Source organism: Nannospalax galili, unplaced genomic scaffold, assembly GCF_000622305.1.
Source record: "Nannospalax galili isolate Female #2095 unplaced genomic scaffold, S.galili_v1.0 scaffold1857, whole genome shotgun sequence".
In the NCBI taxonomy this organism is placed as follows: Eukaryota; Metazoa; Chordata; class Mammalia; order Rodentia; family Spalacidae; genus Nannospalax; species Nannospalax galili.
Genome location: NW_008338858.1, coordinates 797676 through 816647, shown reverse-complemented (window position 1 = coordinate 816647; position 18972 = coordinate 797676). Strand labels below are relative to the sequence as shown.

The following is an 18972-nucleotide window of genomic DNA, read 5'->3' as shown; positions in this document are numbered from 1 at the left end:
AAGGGAATTACTAATGTGTTCCAAGTTCCATTCTGGGCTCTGTAATAGGTGGCGTCCCCTCTGTGGTCTGACTGCAGACTTGCAATGCCTGTCTGGTATCTGGGCTTTATAGATGAAGAAACTGGAGAGGCCATTGTGCCCTAAGTGACCAAATAGTGTCTGTCCACACGGCTCACCACCGTCTGTGTTTCCTTACTCTAGTTCAAGAATTTCTTCACATCGTCATGATCGAAGACAATAGAGAGAGCAACGGCCTCTCCGTGGAGCGGGGCAGGGCCACACTCATCTTCTCCTTGAAGAATGAAGTCGGAGGACTAATCAAAGCCCTGAAAATCTTCCAGGTATGGATCTCCATATTTCTACACAAAACCTTCTGAAAGTGAGTCTCTAAAATTATTTTTAAAATATGTTATTGTAAGTCCTCAGAGATGGCCTGCCGAGGTCTCTGCTCACATTGCTAAAATTCTGCCCATTTCTAAGAAAGGAGATAGCACAGCCTGTGGAAGGACAGACACCGCATGGAGTTCAGAGAGGCTTCGGCTCAATAACATATCTAAAATTTAATGACATGCCTGCCTCACCATGTACTGTTATCTAATGTCATGTTAATGATCTCTTTGATATTTTTAGACAGCAAAGTAGCAGAGCTTGTACAATTCCATCCTTTCCTACCGTCGGAGCCTCACTGCCCTTGCAGCGCCTCTAAGGCTGGGTCCCTTTCAAAGTCCTCAGACATATCTTCAGTGTGAGGATACGTTAGTGTGATGTAGGGAAACTGTGGTAAGGTGCATGTAGGAGCCTTAAAATGTTTGTACTTAAGATTTTATATTTTCATTTATTTAGTGTGTGTGTGTGTGTGTGTGTGTGCGCGCGCGCTCGGCGCACGCAGAGGTCAGAGAACAACTTCTAGGAGCTAGGAGTTGGTTCTCTCCATCTACCATGTGGGTTCTGGGGATTGAACTTAGGTTGTCAGGCTTAGTGGCAGGTGCCTTTACCGAACCATCTCACTGGCCCAAATGTTCATACTTTTTACCCAGTAATGACATGTCCATGAATCTCTCTCTCTCCCTCTCTGTCTCTCTGTCTCTGTCTCTCTGTCTGTCTGTCTCTCTCCCTCTCTGTCTCTCTGTCTGTTTGTCTCTCTCTCCCTCTCTGCCTCTCTCTGTCTCTGTCTCTCTGTCTGTCTCTTTCCCTCTCTGTCTCTCTGTCTGTCTCTCTCTGGTTTAACTGTGTGTGGTGTGTGTACACATGTGCAGAAGGATGTCAGGTGTCCTTCTCTGTCACTTTACACCTTGTTCCTTTGATATAGGGTTGGTTACCAAACCTTGGTCTAAGCTGGAAGCCAACAAGATCCAGCCATCCTCCTGTCTTACCCTTCCAGTGCTGGATTATAGGTGTGTAGCCATACCTGACTTCTTATGTGGGTACTGGGGATTTGAACTCAGACCCTCATGCTTGTGCAGCAAGTGCTCTTACCCACTGAGCCATGTCCCCAGCCCCTCCCATGAAACTGTCTTAGTAAAATATGGGTGAGTCAGGCAGAGCATGAATGTTTATTGAAGACTTACTATGTGCCAGGTGCTGGCCTCTATACTAAGAATGTGGATCTAAACAGAGTAGACATGGTATCTGCCCTCATGGGGCATAGAGTCTAGACAGGGCAATAGATCAACAAATAGTTATGGTAAGTAAAAAACTACATGTGTAAAGTTAACCAGAAGACAGAGACCAAGCACCCTGACATCACTGAACTGGGAGCTTTAGCCCAGATTAAAGGCTCAGGGACACAAAAATGTATTATAAAAACCCAAAATTTAGAATAAACTGCTTGTCCTAAGATAGAGGACAGGCTAAGTTGCTCTACTAGAAGACCCTGTGGCTGAGCTTGTGGGTTCTTGAAGTAGATCACCTACATGCAAACTTCGCTCTCTCTTATTAGCTGTGTGCCTGTCATAAGTTAATTAATCTCTCTGCACTTCTTGATAAAGTGAGAGAGAACCCTGCCTACCTCTGGCCACTAAGAATTAATAGAGTTAAACTCTTCAAAGAGCTTAAGGTAATACAAAGTAAACAGTAAATGTTAGCTGTCTTAGAAAAGCAGGTTTATGTTCATATGTCATAAAATTCTTTAGCCTTTTGAAAATAGTGATTCAGGGGCTGGAGGGATGGCTCAGTGGTTAAGAGCACTGGTTGTTCTTGCAGAGGACCCAGGTTTGATTTCCAGCACCCACATGGTGGCTAACAACCATCTGTAACTCCAGTTCCAGGGGATCCAATGCCCTCTTCTGACTTCTGCAGGCACTGCATGACACAGGTGCACTTGCATGCAGGCAATACACTCATGCACATAAAATATTAAAAAAAGAAAATAGTGATTCAAAAAATAAAAATTTAAATGTAGACAAATACTCTAGAAGGTTTACAGTTCAGGCACATCCTCAGACCAACTCCCTTAACCTTTTTTCTCTTTCCCTCTTCAGTGCTGAGTTGCAAAATGTAAATATTGCTTTTGTTTTGTCATTGAGTTATGAACGTAAACGACGCTAATTTGTTCTCTACTGTAAACGGTGATATTGATACCATCTTCTTTTGTCCTTCTCTTCCTCCAACCCAAATTTGATTCTTTTGTTATATTATTTTTAATTTTTTGCCATACTGGGAGCTAAACCTAGGATTTCGAGCATGCTAAGCATGGGTTCTACACTGAGGTATAGCTCTCTTTTTATTTTATTTTGAGCCAGGGTCTCACTGAGTTGTCCAAGCTGGTGTCAAACTCATGGTCCTCCTACCTCAGCCTCCCAGCTAGTCAGGATTATAGGTCTGCACCAGCAAGTTTGGATTATACTATTTTTTTGTGTGTGTCTTTTTGAAGCAGGGTCTCCCTGTAGCCCCAGCTGTCCTGGAACTCACTATGTAGACCAGGCTGGCCTTGAACTCACAGAGCTCCGCCTGCCTCTGCCTCCCAAGTGCTGGGACTACAGGTGTGCGCCACCACGCCCAGCTATATTATTATTTTATTATACTATTATTTTATTGTATTGCTTACCTTTGTATCTTTAAAAAGCATATCTGAATTTCTTCTTTCATCACCTTTCAATTCTATTTATTGTTAATCAAAGAGTCTCTATACATGGTTTTAAAAATCAACACATACTGTAAACTAACAGAGAACACATCTGGCCTCTGCCATATCTCTCTTTATTCTGATTTTTGGTTTTGATGTTTTGTTTTGTTTTGTTTTGTTTTTGAGGCAGGGTCTCGCTCTGTAGCCCAGGCTGGCCTGTAACTCATTATGTATCTCCTGTCTTTCTGGGGATGCAAATTCTGGCCCTCAATGTTTTTGCAGCAAGCACTTGAACTACTGAGCAGCAAGCACTTGAACTGCTGAGCAGCAAGCACTTGACCTACTGAGCCATCTTCCCAGCCTCCAATTGTATCATCTACTGATTGTCCTGTAAATATTTAGGTTTCTTGACAGGACTCCCTCTCGGTGGCCTCCTCTACCCCCACCTCCCTTTTTCTCACTCAGTTATGTCCCAGGTTTTGGCTGTGTTCAAGTTGAGGGTTTTCTGCACTGAGATTATGTAAATGCTGTTTGGGGAAGCCCTGTGTTACCTACCATCATGACTCCCCCTTTGTTTAAAAAAAAATCTTTTTATTGAGCTTTTAAAATTTCATACACTTTCCACTCAAATCCAGACCCCCTCCCCCATCCATGCCTCCCCCATCCCTATGCACTCTGCCATACATGCTGAGTCCTATTCATTCAGGTGTTTGTACCCAAATGTCCTTCAGTGTAAATGCGTCCACTGGAGTCTTGTCAGCCCATCCAGTGGACGTATGCAAGTCATATTCTCCCTCACCCAGCAACGATCAGTCTCAAACAGTTCTCAATCTAGTGCTGGAGAGATGGCTCAGCAGTTAAGAGCACTGGCTGTTCTTGCAGAGGACCCGGGTTCAATTCTCAGCACCCACGTGGCAGATAACAACCATCTGTAACTCCAGTTCCAGGGGAATCAGACTCCCCCTTTCTTGTGTAAGAGAGTTGCAGTGCTGTGTTCAGAAGCATGGACTTAGAACTGGACAGCCCAGGTCGGAATCCAATTTGGATGCTATTAGCTGTATGGCTGGTCCTGGTCCTGTCTGGTGGGACCTTCACTCATGTCATCCTCTTTATCCTGACTATAATCTTCTTCCAACTGAACTTTGAAACTATTTATTTGCCACTAATTTCCATTGGGATTTTAATTTGGGTAGTGTTTAGTTTACATTTTGCAGCTTTTTCTCCCCAAACATAGCATTTAACTTTGCACTTAAGCTATCAATTAGAAAGTATTTATAAATGCCTTATTTATTGTAAAAAAAAAAATCAGAAGAAATACATGAAATGAAGTTCTCCTTGTGACCAACTCCAGGTATTTTATAACTGGCCTTCCCTGTTGGCTTTAGGATAAATTCTTTTCTCCAGGATGAACTCCACCTTTTCCAGTTCTCTTCTTGGTTCATGTGCCCTGATCGTATCTGTTTCACCCCTACCTTTGCTTGTATAGTTCATCCCTCCCCTCCCCTCCCCTCTCCCTCCCTTCGTCTTTCTTTCCTTCCCTTCCTTCTTTCCTCCCTCCCTCCCTCCCTCCCTCCCCCCTCTCTGTCTGGCTGTCTAGTTTGCCCCTTGCCCCAGGATCCTCTGTCCCCCACCCCCACCTCCCCAGTGCTTGGGTCACAGGTGGCTGCCATGCCTAGGCAGCTTTTTCTATGGGCTCTAGGGACCCAAACTCAGCTCTTGAGGCTTGTGCGGCAAGTGCTTGATCCGACGAGCCATCTCCCCAGCTCTGTACGGTTTCTTCAGCTTGAAACCGCTCTTCCCGGGGTTGGAGAAATGACTAGGTTGTTGAGAGCAGACTGCTCTTGCAGAGGACCCGGGTTCGATTCCCAGCACCCACATGGTGGCTACGAACCGTCCTTAACTCCAGTTCCAGGGGTATCCAAAGCCCTTTTCTGACCTCCGCGCCATTGCACGAGACTGGTGCACTCACATACATGCATACACTCATATACATAAAAAATAATAATAAAAAAGAAACGCCTCTTCCCTTCTGCCACCCATTTTACCCTTTCTTTAAGCTGCCTGTCAGGCAGCACCTCCTGTTCCCTCAAACTCACGCTTTTTTTCCTCTCGGCTGAAGCTGCTGAGAGGAGTTTCTGAACGTGCGGCTGGTGTTTCTGGGTCTAGACTCCACATCCCCGGATGTCTCCCCCCCTTTAACGCTTCACGCGCCTTATCTGACAGCACAGGTGTTTGGGAAGTTACGTGCGGCTGGTGTTTCTGGGTCTAGACTCCACATCCCCGGATGTCTCCCCTCCCTTTAACGCTTCACGCGCCTTATCTGACAGCACAGGTGTTTGGGAAGTCATCTTAGGATGAAATGGTTAGTATTGGAGGTCAGCTGCACCAAGGTTTCTGTTTTTTTAAGATTGAAAAACCATTAGGTGGTTGGTTCTCACCTCTCATCACTCTGTCCCCAGTGCGCGACTATAGAGTCTGATTTGTTTCTCAAATATCCTTCAGGGTGGGTCCATCCGCCGGGCCAAGAGGCCCATCCCTGTAAGACACTGTCTTTCCCCAACCAGCAGCCATCAATTGCCAAAAGTTCCTTAGGTTGTATTGGGATTCCTTACTCACTTCCCTGTGTCTATGCTAGGATTCTGTCTGATTTGAGCTTGCATAGGATTTGTGCATGCAGTCACCATTTCTGTGCGTTCACTTGAGTAACTGACCAGCTGTCTGAAAGACTGTTTCCTCGTGGTCATCCACCCTCTCTGGCTCTTACAATCTTTCGGCCTTCTTTTCCGCAATGATCCCTGAGCCTCGGAAGGCAGAGGTTTGAAGTGGGAGTCCTATTCAGGGATGAGCACTCTGCAGCCTCTTGTTCTCTGCGCATTGGCCAGTTGTGGGTTTCTGTGTTCACCACCATCTGCAGCATAAGGAAACTTCTCTGGTGAGAGTTCAGAGATGCGTGCATCCTAGATACAGAGATTGCACTGAAGATGTGTCATTTAAGGTTAAGTGTCTCACAGGTACTTATTCTCTGCATTTGACCAGTTCTGGAACTCTGTAATAGTCTCCATCTATTGCAAAAAAGAAGCTTCTTTGATGAGGGGTGAAAGGTACATTTGTCTGAAAATATGAGGATGCATATTTAGAATAAAATAAGAAATTATGTTGATAGGGATTGCAGTAAAAGTGGGTTTTAAAGAAAAGCTTTTATTTCTTAATATTAGCAGCAATATTATTTTCTGAAAACTAGTTTTATTGGGAGAATTTTCCAAAGGTTATTTTTATCCAGGAGACTTGGCGTTTTAAGTTATTAAATTATTTATTTATTTATTTATTTATTTATTTATTTAGTGGTGTGTGTGTGTGTGTGTGTGTGTGTGTGTGTGTGTGCCATAGCATGTGTGTAGAGGTTACAGGACAACTTTCAAGAACTGATTTTCTCCTTCCACCATGTGGGACCTGGAGATCTAATGCAGCAGGCCATCAGACTTGGTGGCTAGTGCCTTTCCCCTCCGAGCCATCTCATTTTTAGTTTTTTTGAAACAGGGTTTATGTAGCCAGGCTAACCTCAAACTCACAATGTAGCTGACAGTGACCTTGAGCTCCTGATCCTTCTGCCTCCACTTCCAAGAGTTAGGGTTACAGGCATGTACCTGACGCTAGGCCTGGCTCAGGGCTGGTGCTTAGATTTGAATTCTAACCAGTCCTGACTACCTGGAGGACCTCTTGTGGCTGCTGCTTTGTTTTTTGAGTATGATGAATTTGCACAATTTTATTCACTTACATATTTGAAGGAGGATTTTTTTTTTTTTCTGTTAGCAGCACTAAAAACACCCCTTTTCCGCTTTTTAGTTGATTATGACAAGTGTGAAATTGGCTTTTAATGCTAATGAAAAGTACTTTCTTGAAGATTATTGACATGTGAGGCAGTTACATGTCATCTTTACCATCTGCTTCACACAGGAGAAGCACATCAACCTGTTACATATCGAGTCCCGGAAATCAAAGCGAAGAAATTCAGAATTTGAGATTTTTGTCGACTGTGACATCAACAGACAGCAACTGGATGACATCTCTCACCTGCTGAAGTCCCACACCAGTGTTCTCTCTGTGGATCCACCTGGCCAGCTCACCATGAAGGAGGATGGTGAGTCTGAAAAGTCCAAACCTACCGACAGTTAAGTGGCCAGGGAGCGACCCACCTTTGCACTCCCTGAGGACATGGAATGAAGAATGAAATGCTGTCTTTTCAAGGTTCTTCCAGTCTGGTAGTGAAGGGAACACAGAATAGAATTGCTCCAAAGACTGAGGGAAACATTAAGAAGCAGCATTTTATGGTGGGTTAGCGTGAGGACTCAGAAATCCATGCTCTCTCTACTCCCAAGCCTTTCTTGATCTCACAAGCCCCCAGCTCCCCTCCCACACCCTTCATAGACCCCTTGGGGCTTAGAATCACAGATATTAAGCAAAAATTGAACTTGTTGAGAATGTTGACAGTGTCTGACAGTGACACAGAACCCGTCCTATACCTTATCCCTACCGAAAACAACCATGAAGCCCATGTAAAGCTTCTAAGATTTCAGATGCTCAGCAAAGATGGAGGCTAAGGTCTCCATTTCTAAAAGGAAGTCCTTACAGTTCAGTTAAGGCAAAAGACAAATGGATCCATTTAGCCACATTCTATACTCAGCCTAATCCCTTCAAAGTACATCACAGGATCTGTGATGCTGGTTCACCTGTCCAGCCTCGGTATCAACATTGTCTCATGTCTCACCTCCACTTGTGAATGACAGGGACTGACTTCCCTGAGTCCCTGAGCACTCCTCACTGTGCTGGAAGCCTCTGTTACTCCAGATCCTCCTAAGGCCATATGAACAAGGCAGGGTTAGGGCCTGCCAGAGCAGAGGCCAAGGATGCTGCTATTGTCTGTACTGAGTGATCAGCACCCCTGCTGTATATGTTGGTAAAGCTCCAGTATCTTGTGCTGTGTCCAGTAGAAAGATCAAGGGTCTGGAGCAAGCACTGAGTTCTAGGCCTCTCCCTTCCAAGGTGATGGTTGCCCTGGGTAAATTGTCTTACCATCTAGAGGCTGGTTACCTTGCCTACACAGTGAAGTGTTTTATACATGGCTAGACAGTCCATTTAATATTTAGGGTACACCAACTTGTGTCAAATTTTTTTACTAAGAAATAGGAATATAAAAAATAAATACAGTCCTTACCCTAAGTTATTCTTGACCTTCACAAAGGACTTTTAAAGACACATAGTCTAAAAAAACCAGCAAGAACCTGGAGAAAGTTAGAAACAGCACAACCGAGCAGTGTGTGGCACACCTGTGTGATCCCAGCACTTGGGAGGTAGAGGATGGAGGATCAGGAGTTCAAGGTCATCCTTGATTACATAGCAACTTCAAGGCCAGCCTAAGTTTCATGGAACTGTATCTCAGAAAAAAAAGAAAGAAAGGAAGGAAGAAAGGAAGGAAGGAAGAAAGAAAGGAAGAAATGAAAGATTTTATTCATTTTTTGAAAAAGGAAGGAAGAAAAGAAGGAGGAAAGGAGGGAGAAAGGAAGGGAGGGAGGGAAGGAAGGAAGGAAGGGTACTGCAGGGCCCCAGAGAAAATGGCCTGCACCTACAGATCAGTGACAACATTTCAGAATGAGGAAGACTCAAAGGATAGGTATGTTCAAAAGACGCAGAGGGGGGGGGTGGGGGGGAAGGGTAGGTACTCCAGGCAAAAGAACAAGGCAAAAATGCAGAGTCCTGTGACTGCTTGTGGGATGGCATGGTCAAGGTGGCAAAGGCATAACCGAATGTTGGGATCATTTCCATCATCCAAAATGATATTCAGCCTGGCAGGTGGTGCATGCCTTTGGGAGGCAGAGGCAGATGTATCTCCGAGTCAGAGGCCAGCCTGGTCTACAGTGAGTTCCAGGCCAGCTGGGGCTACAAGGAGACCTTGTCTCAAAAAGACCAAAGGAAAATGATATTTAGACATGAGATCCTGTCTCAAGCAAACAAAGAAACAAACCAAAGATATTCAAAGTTCTTATTAAACTTGGGCCTTGGTCTGTAAAGTGTACTTACTCTGCTTTTGAAGGCTAACTACTTATGGGTCTTAAAATATTAAAAAATGTGTGGTTTGTTACTCAAGTATATTATACCTGTAACACTTGAGGAATCAACCTGAAGGTTCAAAAAATTAAAGGTAACAATTTTAATTAAAATATAATTCTTAGAAATATAGTGGCTTACTTAAGTCAAAAATTTCCTTCGATGTATAAGTTTAAATCTCATCCAAATGCATTTATTTCTTAATTTCTTCTTAGTTAATATTGTCTCTTCAACTCTCAGTGACTTTTGTTTGTTATTTTGTAGATATGGAAACTGTCCTTTGGTTTCCAAAGAAGATTTCTGACCTGGACTTCTGTGCTAACAGAGTGCTGATGTACGGATCTGAACTCGATGCAGACCATCCTGTAAATATTTTTTAAAAATAAATAGTGTTATGAAAGTAATTAAAAGCAAACTAAAAATTAAGGACAACTTTTTAATTAAATATCTTAATATATCGTAGCATATATTTATACAAAATGATTCAGTTCATTATGATTTTTAAAAAATTTATTTATTATTTTTATTTTATGTGTGTACATGTATTGCTTGCATGTAGGTAAGTGCACTGGTGTCATGCAGTGCCTCAGGAGGTCAGAAGAGGCTGTTGGATCTCCTGGGACTGGAGTTACAGACAGTTGTTAGCTGCCATGTGGGTGCTGGGATTCGAACCCAGGTCTTCTGCAAGAACGACCAGTGTTCTTAACCACTGAGCCATCTCTCCAGGCCCCTCATTATGATGTTTTTATACACATATAAAGTGCCTTGAGTATATTTATCCCCATCACTCTGTCTTGTTCCCCCTTCACCTCACACTGGTCTCCTTTCTCTTCCCAAATAGTTAGGGTAACTTGTTTTTGAGAAAAATATTTTTCTGGACTAAATAGAATCCTGTTTGACTTGGGATTTCAGGAAGCATGTTAAACTTCACAGTGAGGGGCTGGGACTAAGTCTGGAAAGTCTCCAGCTTCATTGGCTCTGAGACTTCTGCCCTGTGCCTGGCACTTCTATGAATAAGATGTCCCGGAGCTACACAGCTAAGTGTGTTTGCAGTCAGTTTTTAGTAATGTGCCTGATTGAGAGGGAAATAAAGGTCAGAAAAAGTCTCACCACCTTTGCTACCCAGTTTGATTGGTTAATTAGGCACTTGCTGATTTAGGAAGTCCTTCTATGGGAAAATCTTACAGTGCAGTCTGGGGCTGGATAATTGGAATCCAGAGTGTTAGGCCAGTGTACCAAGCTCTGGGGGGAAGAAGAGGAGAGAGTGCAATTGTGAAATCTCCCGGCTCTGGGGTTTTCTCCAGCTCCTCCAGCTTTTTGGCTGTGTGAATGTCGCCTTATACCACTTTAGAACAACCCGTCCATTAATCCTTTAATCTTACTGAATAATATTACAGCGAAATGCAGTACTCACCCAGAAGGAGCCTGCAGGCTAGTTGAGAAACTAACACACCATATATCAACAGTTGCAAGATAAAACGTAAAAAGTGCGCCAAGTGATGATAACAAGTTGTTTGCAAATACACACGAGACAGCAAACGTTTCTAGCGGAAGCCAGAATCTGTCAGAGAAAGACAGCACTTCAGCTGGGCCTTAGAAGATTTCAGCAGGCGAGAGACGGGTGAACAGACAGTTCTTGAGGGAACAGGATGTGCAACGGTCCAGCAGCAAGAAAACTCAGGGCATGTTAGGCAGGGCTAGAGCGGCAGCGCCGTCTCCTGCCAAAGCTGCTGGTCTTCTCCTCCTACAGCTCTTAAATTAGTTCCTTATTTATTCTGACTTCACACCCCTTCAGTGTTTCCCTGCCTCCCACCTTGCTGCCTTCACACACATAGTAGGAGCCAACAGAACGCCCTAAAGCCTCAATATAACCCAAACTCTTCTAAACATCACCAGTGGCTCCTACATATACACCTCTGAGAATCAAAAACATAGCTCATGGTAGCCAAAAAGTAGGTTCAGCCCAAATGCCCATCAACCAATGAACCCATAAAGAACAGAAGGAGGTCCTCACTGGCCCTGGCATTAGTTTAATATTAATTGCCAATGTAGTCCCAAGGCTAAAATTCAAACTCTTTAATAGACCTGCAGGACCTTAATCTTCAACTGAGCTACCTCTCCAATCCCTTGTCTATGCTTTAAAAATTATTATCATTGAGTCAGGTGTGGTGGCACGGACTTTTCATCCCTGTATTCAGGAGGCAGAGGCAGGTGGATCTCTGTGAAATCAAGGCCAGCCTGGTCTACGTAGCAAGTTCCGGGACAGCTGGGGCTACAGGAAGACCCTATCTGCAAAAACAAACAAGTGAAGAAATTATTATGGTGGTTTGCTTCTGTGAGGATAAATGTGTTTGCATTTTGTAATAAAACATAAGGCTGGATTCAGTTAACATAGTTCAAACAGTAATTGTTATTTATTATTATTTGCAGTTCTGGGGATTGACTCCAGGGCCTCCAGGCATGCTGGACAGAAATTATCACTGAATCACACCCCTAGTCCTACTGTTTTACCACTAGTTTCTACCATAGGTAAATGTAACTGAAGATGTAGATGGTCAAGGAAAACAAAACAGCATCCAGTGTTTAGCTAGCAGGGCACGTCCTCTATTCAAACTTTTCTCTTTGTGGTCATTGTACCATCTTTGTGGATCAAGTCTTTCACCTTTGTGGCTAGTAGATGATAAAACTGTCATGGAGAAGCTTGACTTTAAGATAAATGACCACACATGTCTAAACAGTGTTTGCTCATAGCAACAATCATGGAACCCTTTAAAGTCATATTTCCAGTAAAGACAATGAGGTGTTTCCTAAAACCATCTTCAAGTATTTTTAATCTTAATTATTTTTTTTAAATATTTTATTTATTATTTTTATTTTATGTGTATGTGCATATTGCCTGCATGTAGGTAAGTGCACCTGTCTCCTGCAATGCCCGTGGAGGGCAGAAGAGCCTGTTGGATCCCTGGAACTGGAGTTAGACAGTTGTTAGCTGCTATGTGGGTGCTGGGATTTGAACCTGGGTCTTCTGTAAGAACAGCCAGTGTTCTTAACCACTGTGCCATTTCTCCAGCCCCCAATTTTAATATTGAATAATTTCTCCTTAATTATCAGGGCTTCAAAGACAGTGTGTACCGTAGAAGACGAAAGTATTTTGCAGAGTTGGCTCTAAACTACAAACAGTAAGTACCTTACAACCCAGTATATCCAACTTTGAGATAACAAAAAAATGGGGTAGACTCTGCTTACTTAGTAAATAGAAAGTAAACTAAGCGCTAATACCTACCTGCAATGCAGAATAACTTCTCTTCATCTCATTAGTGGGGACCCCATTCCCAAGGTTGAATTCACTGAAGACGAGATTAAGACCTGGGGAACCATCTTCCGAGAGCTCACCAAACTCTACCCAACCCACGCTTGCAGGGAGTATCTCAAAAACTTGCCTCTGCTTTCGAAATATTGTGGCTATCAGGAAGATAACATCCCACAATTAGAAGACATTTCCAACTTTTTAAAAGGTAATAAACTAGTGGAACTTGTGTGTGAATGCTGAGCTGGGTTTCAGTGTTGTCTGTGGAGGGGTGAAGTGTAGTTACATGCAAGGTTGAGAGTTTCCTAGACTCCATCCCGGAGTATTGGATCCTAGGCTGAGTTCTGCATCAGAAAGTGGAATCAGCATAGCCTGGAGCAAGAGAGAAAGTGGGCAGAATTGCAAGGGAATCAGCAGTGCCTCACACAAGTAAAATCTGGTCACTCTGGTTGTTAATTTAGAGATGAAGGGGACACTGATTATTTAAACATTTGATGATTTGGAAGCTATTTTACATAATAGAGGGATTTCTATATGACCCTAAAGTAAAGAACGGAGAATTCCTTGTTAGAAGAGCTGTGTGATACCAGAGCAAGCTCATGAGATATTCAACCCCCGTTTAGGGGGGTGTCTGCCAAACCTCCACACCTGCCTCAGGGTCAGGACAGCAGAGAATATCTGATGGCCAGGTGATTGCTGAGGCCTCTCCCACACTGAGATTTATCTTTCTAAAATTTTTTGGATTTGTTTATTTTTATTTTATGTGTATGAGTGTTGTGTTTGCATGTATGTAAGTACACCTGTGTCGTGTAATGCCTACAGAGGTCAGAAGAGGGTGTTGGATCCCCTGGAACCATGTAGGTGCTGGGATTCGAACCTGGGTCCTTTGCAAGAGCAGCCAGTGCTCTTAACTGCTGAGCCATATCTCCAGCCCAGATTTATCCTTTTTAGAACAGAGAAGATGTATATGACATTAGGACCATAAACAAAGGGTCAGGACAATCTTGTTTAATTCAGGCCTCTTTACTTTTTTCTAGCTAATGTAGAAAATAAAATGATCACTGATAATCCAGAGTCTACAGTGCTTAAGAAAAATACATATCTCCTTTGTCTCATTGGATTAAAAGCCCAGAGAAGCTGTTGTTCTGTAGTGCTGAGGACAGAACACAGGTGCCCAGGAATGCTACGCAAGCATTCTTCCTCTGAGCTGCAGAAGTTAGGTTTTTTGCACAATTTGTTAATGTCTTTTTATCCTGGCTGAAATTGCTGTCTAAGTTAGAAATAGCTACATGTTTAGTCTACCCCTTAATTCTCATTATTCAACAACTATACACACAGCTGAAAGGAACTAAACAGGAAAAAGCAATACCATGCCTTCTCTGTGGGAAGAAATCACTTTGTGGTTCCTATAAAACCAAACTTTTAAAACACAGTACAGAATCAAAGCACACAACCTCGCTGGACTACCACGGCTGGGCGAGTAGATGCTGCAGCAATTGTACAGTCAAGTTTGCCTGAGATTTGCAGGAAGCATTTATTGTAGATATAAAACCTAAAGCCGTTCTCCCAGGTCTGGGCTTGCTGCAGAACTATTCTGCTGAGAGTGTTTCTAGGGCAAGTGTAGAAGACAGAAACCAAAATTAAGGTATAGTTCAAAGGAAATACCAACTAGATGAGGATACTGATACTGTCAAATATGGGAGCTGTTATGTACCTTATATACAATTAAGATGTACTTGACCAAAACATCAGCACCCCTGTCATACTAGCCACATATTGAGTGCTCAGTAGTGACAAGTGGCTGATAGTTACCCCACTAGACAGCACGATAGAGAACATTCCTGTCACTGTGGAAGATCCTGTTGGACGGTGCTCTTCCTGTCACAGTGGGGGCATCCACGTACAAAGCAGCTGGGTAGGACTGGAAGACCAGTGTTGTGAGGGTCGGGCAGGAAGGACACAATGGCACACGCAGCGGTATCATGAGCCACTGGAGCCGACTGGTCCCTTTCTTGGCATTTGGAAACAATCACTCAGATTAGGTGAAATAAAAACTACAAAAGACAATGCTGGCTAAAATTGGCATAGATTTAAAAATGCCTCTGCTATAAAATTCTTTTGAAATTAATGTTTGTCAGGGCTGGAGAGATGGCTCAGTGGTTAAGTGCACTGGCTGTTCTTGCAGAAGACTTGGGTTCAAATCCCAGCACCCACATGGCAGCTGACAACTGTCCATAACTCCAGTTCCAGGAGATTTGAAGCCCTCTTCTGTCCTCTGCTGGCGCTCCATGACACAGGTGCACTTACACACATGCAAGCAATACACGCATATACATAAAATAAAAATAAATCCTAAAAAAGAAATGAATGTTTATCATATAAAGTAGTGGATTTCATTGTGGCATTTCATGTATATCTGCCACTCGTCCTATGCCACCAACCTTCACTGCTCTTCCTGGTCCCTCCTCCCAAAGGGACCCCCCTTCTGTTCTCATACCACATGTATTCCCTTATGCTCTCTCTCCTCTTCCCCCTTTCAAAAGACTTCTTCCCTTTGCAGTCCCAGGTTCATGATGTCTTACAGACACACACGAGAGAGGGAGGAAAGGGGAGAGAGACACAGAGAGAACACACACACACACACACACACACACACACACACACACACACTTGAATCTAGGTTCTCCTCGTGAGAGAAGACATGCATTATTTGTCTTTTTGAGCCTGGTGTATTTTGCCTGACATTATATTTAGCCATCCCACTTCCATCCATTTTCCTGCATAGACCAATGAATTCATCTTTCTTCAGGGCTAGATAAAACTCCATTTTGCATATACACATTCGCTTTATCCATTCATTTATCGATGGACATTTAGGCTGATTCCACTTCCTTTCTATTGTGACTAGGACAGCCATAAACATGGATGTGCAGATATCTGTGGGGTATGCTGGAGTTCTTCCAATAAACACTCAGGAGTAGCATAGCTTGGTCACATTGAGGTTCTGTGTTTAGTTTTCTGAGAAACCTCCATACTGATTTTCATAGTGGGCACAGCTATTTGCATTCCCAATGGCAGTGTGTGATGGCTATAATAGTCTCTGTATCTTGGGGCTGGAACAATGGCTCAGTGTTTAAGAGCACTGGCTGCTCTTGCAGAGGACCCGGGTTCAGTTCTTAGCATCCATACAGCAGCTAACAACCATCCGTAACTCCAGTTCTAGGGGATCTGACGCCCTCTCCTGGCCTCCATGGGCATTGCATACCATGCGTGTACTTACACACATACATATGTGAAGACAAAACATATACACACATAAAATAAAAATAAATTTTAAAAAAGCTCTAACTCACTGCCTGACAGTGGGAAGTACTTAGCAACCACTGGTTTCCATGTCCCCTTGAAAGTGTTGCCTGCTGTCTGGCAGGATGAAGATGCTGGTTAGTGGTCTAGTCTGAGGTGAAAGTTTTCTGTTTCCTCCTTTGCTTTGCAGAGCGCACAGGCTTCTCCATCCGTCCAGTAGCTGGTTACCTATCACCAAGAGACTTCCTATCGGGCTTAGCTTTTCGAGTCTTTCACTGCACTCAGTATGTGAGACACAGCTCAGATCCCCTCTACACCCCAGAGCCGTAAGCACCTCTTTAGCCATTTATTCATCAAAGTTATTTGTAATAACGATACCCACTGCATGAGGCTTCTCATGAGGATTAAATGTAAATTACATCTTGTTAATGTAATTGATAAAATTAATGTATATTATTTTAATTGTATATTATAAATATTGCAAATGTATATTGCATTATCATATGTAAAATAGAGCACTGACTGGTATGTAATGTGTGTTCCATAGAATTAGCTGTTATTATTATTACTATTATTATTAAATTGACAACTTGTTAGGTGCCAGGTGCTGTTCTTTGCACAAGGGATGTAAAAATTGAGATTTTGGAGGGGACATACAGATGATAAGTAAACAATATATTATGTCAGATGATGCTGTATGCCACAGTGAAAAATAAGGCTAGGAAAGGAGATGGAGACGTGTATGGTTGTTGTTTTGGGAAGGGTGATTAGAAATCAAGAAAGAGCCTTGCTGAGGAGACATGGGAGTAGAGACACCTGGTTGGGTGAGGTATATGGGATGTCTGTGGGCATCTGATTGTGTGTATGTGTGTGTGTGTGTGTGTGTGTGTGTGTGTGTGTGTGGCCAAGATTTAGAAGCAAAAATATCTCTTTATTGGATTGGTACCTTTGTGATCCATTACATCTGCTCAGCTAGAACAAAAGCAAGATTGAATTTTGATTGACTTCAAGGGTTGGCTATTCATTTCTACCAAGCATATGGTATGACAGTTTTGTCCTTGTGTTTCAGAGATACCTGCCATGAACTCTTAGGTCATGTTCCCCTCTTGGCCGAACCTAGTTTTGCTCAATTCTCCCAAGAAATTGGCCTGGCTTCACTTGGAGCTTCAGAGGAGTCTGTTCAGGAACTGGCTACGGTATGAGTCTAGAAACAGCTGTGTGGCCCAGTAATTCTCAGGGGTGCTATACATGAGTATTTGGCTAGTTTAAATGTTCATATTCAGCTGGGTGTGGTGGCACACACCATTAATCCTAACACTTGGGAGGCAGAGGCAGGTAGATCTCTGTGAGTTCAAGGCCAGCCTGGTCTTCATAGTGAGTTCTAGGCCAGCTGTGGCTACAGGGAAACCCTGTCTCAAAAAGACAAAAAAAAATAATAATAAAGTTCATATTCAGGGCCTGGAGAGATGGCTCAGCGGTTAAGAACACTAGCTGTTCTTGCAGAAGACCCGGGTTGGAATCCCAGCACCCATATGGCAGCTAACAACTGTCTGTAACTCCAGTTCCAGGGGATCTGACGTCCTCTTCTGACCTCTGCAGGCATTGTATGACACGGGTGCACTTACACACATGCACATAAAAAAAAGTTCATATTCAAGACACTCATTAGAAAGTTTATTTTTGCTTGAAATATTCATGAATTTAAATATTTCTTTAACATTAAAGATAGAAAAATTTAAGTTTTCTCAAAAAGAGACATGAGCTTTAAAATAAGAGAGAAAACACAAGATTGCTTCAATATTACAGTTTTTGTAAATTTTTTAACTAAGAATTTAAAAAATTTTTATTTATGTGTATGAGTGTATTGCCTGCATGTATGTAAATGCACCTGTGTTCTGCAATGCTTGTGGAGGTCATAAGAAGGTGTTGGATTTCCTGGAGCTGGAGTTATGGACAGTTGTCAGTCGCCATGTGGATGCTGGGATTCGAACCCAGGTCCTCTGCAAGAGCAGCCAGTGCTCTTAACTGCTGAGCCATCTCCCCAGTCCTTTGTAAATTTTTTATTGAATTTTTGTGTATTTCATATGGAATATCTTAATCATCTTCATACCCCGTTCCCCACTGGCACCTCCCCATAGCCCCCCACTAGAATTCATAAATGCTGTCAGTTTGTGTTAAGGTCTATCCTGTCAAGTTAGTGTCCTCAGATGTCCCCTCAGTGTGAGTTCATCCACTGGGGTCTAGCCAGCCTAAGACCTTCTATTTAAAAAACAATAGATTTCATAAAAATCTTGCTAAAACAATTTAAGACCTGGTTTCTGCCTTCAAGGAGCTTTTGTGCCATGTGAGGAGACAGCCAAGTTCAAGTGGGTTAAAGTACAGAGAAGTTCTGGCAAAGTACCCTGGAAGTGCAGAGAGTGGGTGGGACTGGGCCCATTGAGAGGACTTCTGGATTAGCTGATGAAAAGTTAGCCATGTTTTTATATGTCAGGAAAGGAAGAAAGAGCATCTTAGGACAAGGCACAGAGACGGACCAGGAGGTGCTGGGAATGTCTGGAGATGACAAGAAACTGGGGCAGTGTCTGAGGGTGGGGGAGTATGTAGAATGGGCTAACTGGTTCTGAAGTTGTAGTTTGGAGGCCTTAGGGGTCCCTGGGGCCTTTGGTGCAGTCCTTCAGGTCAAATGTATTCACAAGTAAAAGACCTGGAGTGTATTTTAATGGAACAGAGGAGAGTTCATTGACAGAGTTCAGATTCCACGTTGCAGCTGAACTTTAAGAAGGCTCCACGTGCTAGATTTTGACTTACTTTAAAAGAATATCCACATCTATTTGAAAAGGCTATAAAATACCCAGCCCTTTTCTGACTGCATAACTGTGTGAAGCTAAGTTTTCTTCATGTACTTGAACCAAAACAACATATTGCAAAAGGTTAAATACAGAAGCAGATATGTATGGCAACCCATCTGTCTTCTTAGGCAGACATTAAATAATGTCTACTCTGACACTGAAAAGATACATAATAGTGTCATTTAGCTTGATTCAGTCATTCTACACTGTGCATCCATGGAATCAGATGGCTGATTTTAATGAGGTAGCTCAGTGGGTAAAGGTGCTTGCTGCCAAGACTGATGACCTGAATTCTATCCCATGGTGGAAGAAAAAAACCAATTCCTGTACCCTCTCCACAGACCGCG

At 43.0% G+C, this 18972-nt stretch overlaps 1 protein-coding gene across 1 annotated transcript in view; it reads left to right on the top strand.

The window, feature by feature from the left end:
- The first annotated feature begins 211 nt into the window (after positions 1–211).
- Tph1 (tryptophan hydroxylase 1) overlaps positions 212–18972 on the top strand; it is a 22046-nt gene continuing 3285 nt past the window's right edge. Inside the window, exons 1-7 of the mRNA XM_008833397.2 lie at positions 212–341; positions 7019–7202; positions 9431–9531; positions 12278–12345; positions 12485–12681; positions 15967–16102; positions 16846–16972. Coding sequence (XP_008831619.1) covers positions 225–341; positions 7019–7202; positions 9431–9531; positions 12278–12345; positions 12485–12681; positions 15967–16102; positions 16846–16972 — 930 coding nt within the window. The 5' untranslated portion in view covers positions 212–224. The remainder of the gene's footprint in view (positions 342–7018; positions 7203–9430; positions 9532–12277; positions 12346–12484; positions 12682–15966; positions 16103–16845; positions 16973–18972) is intronic.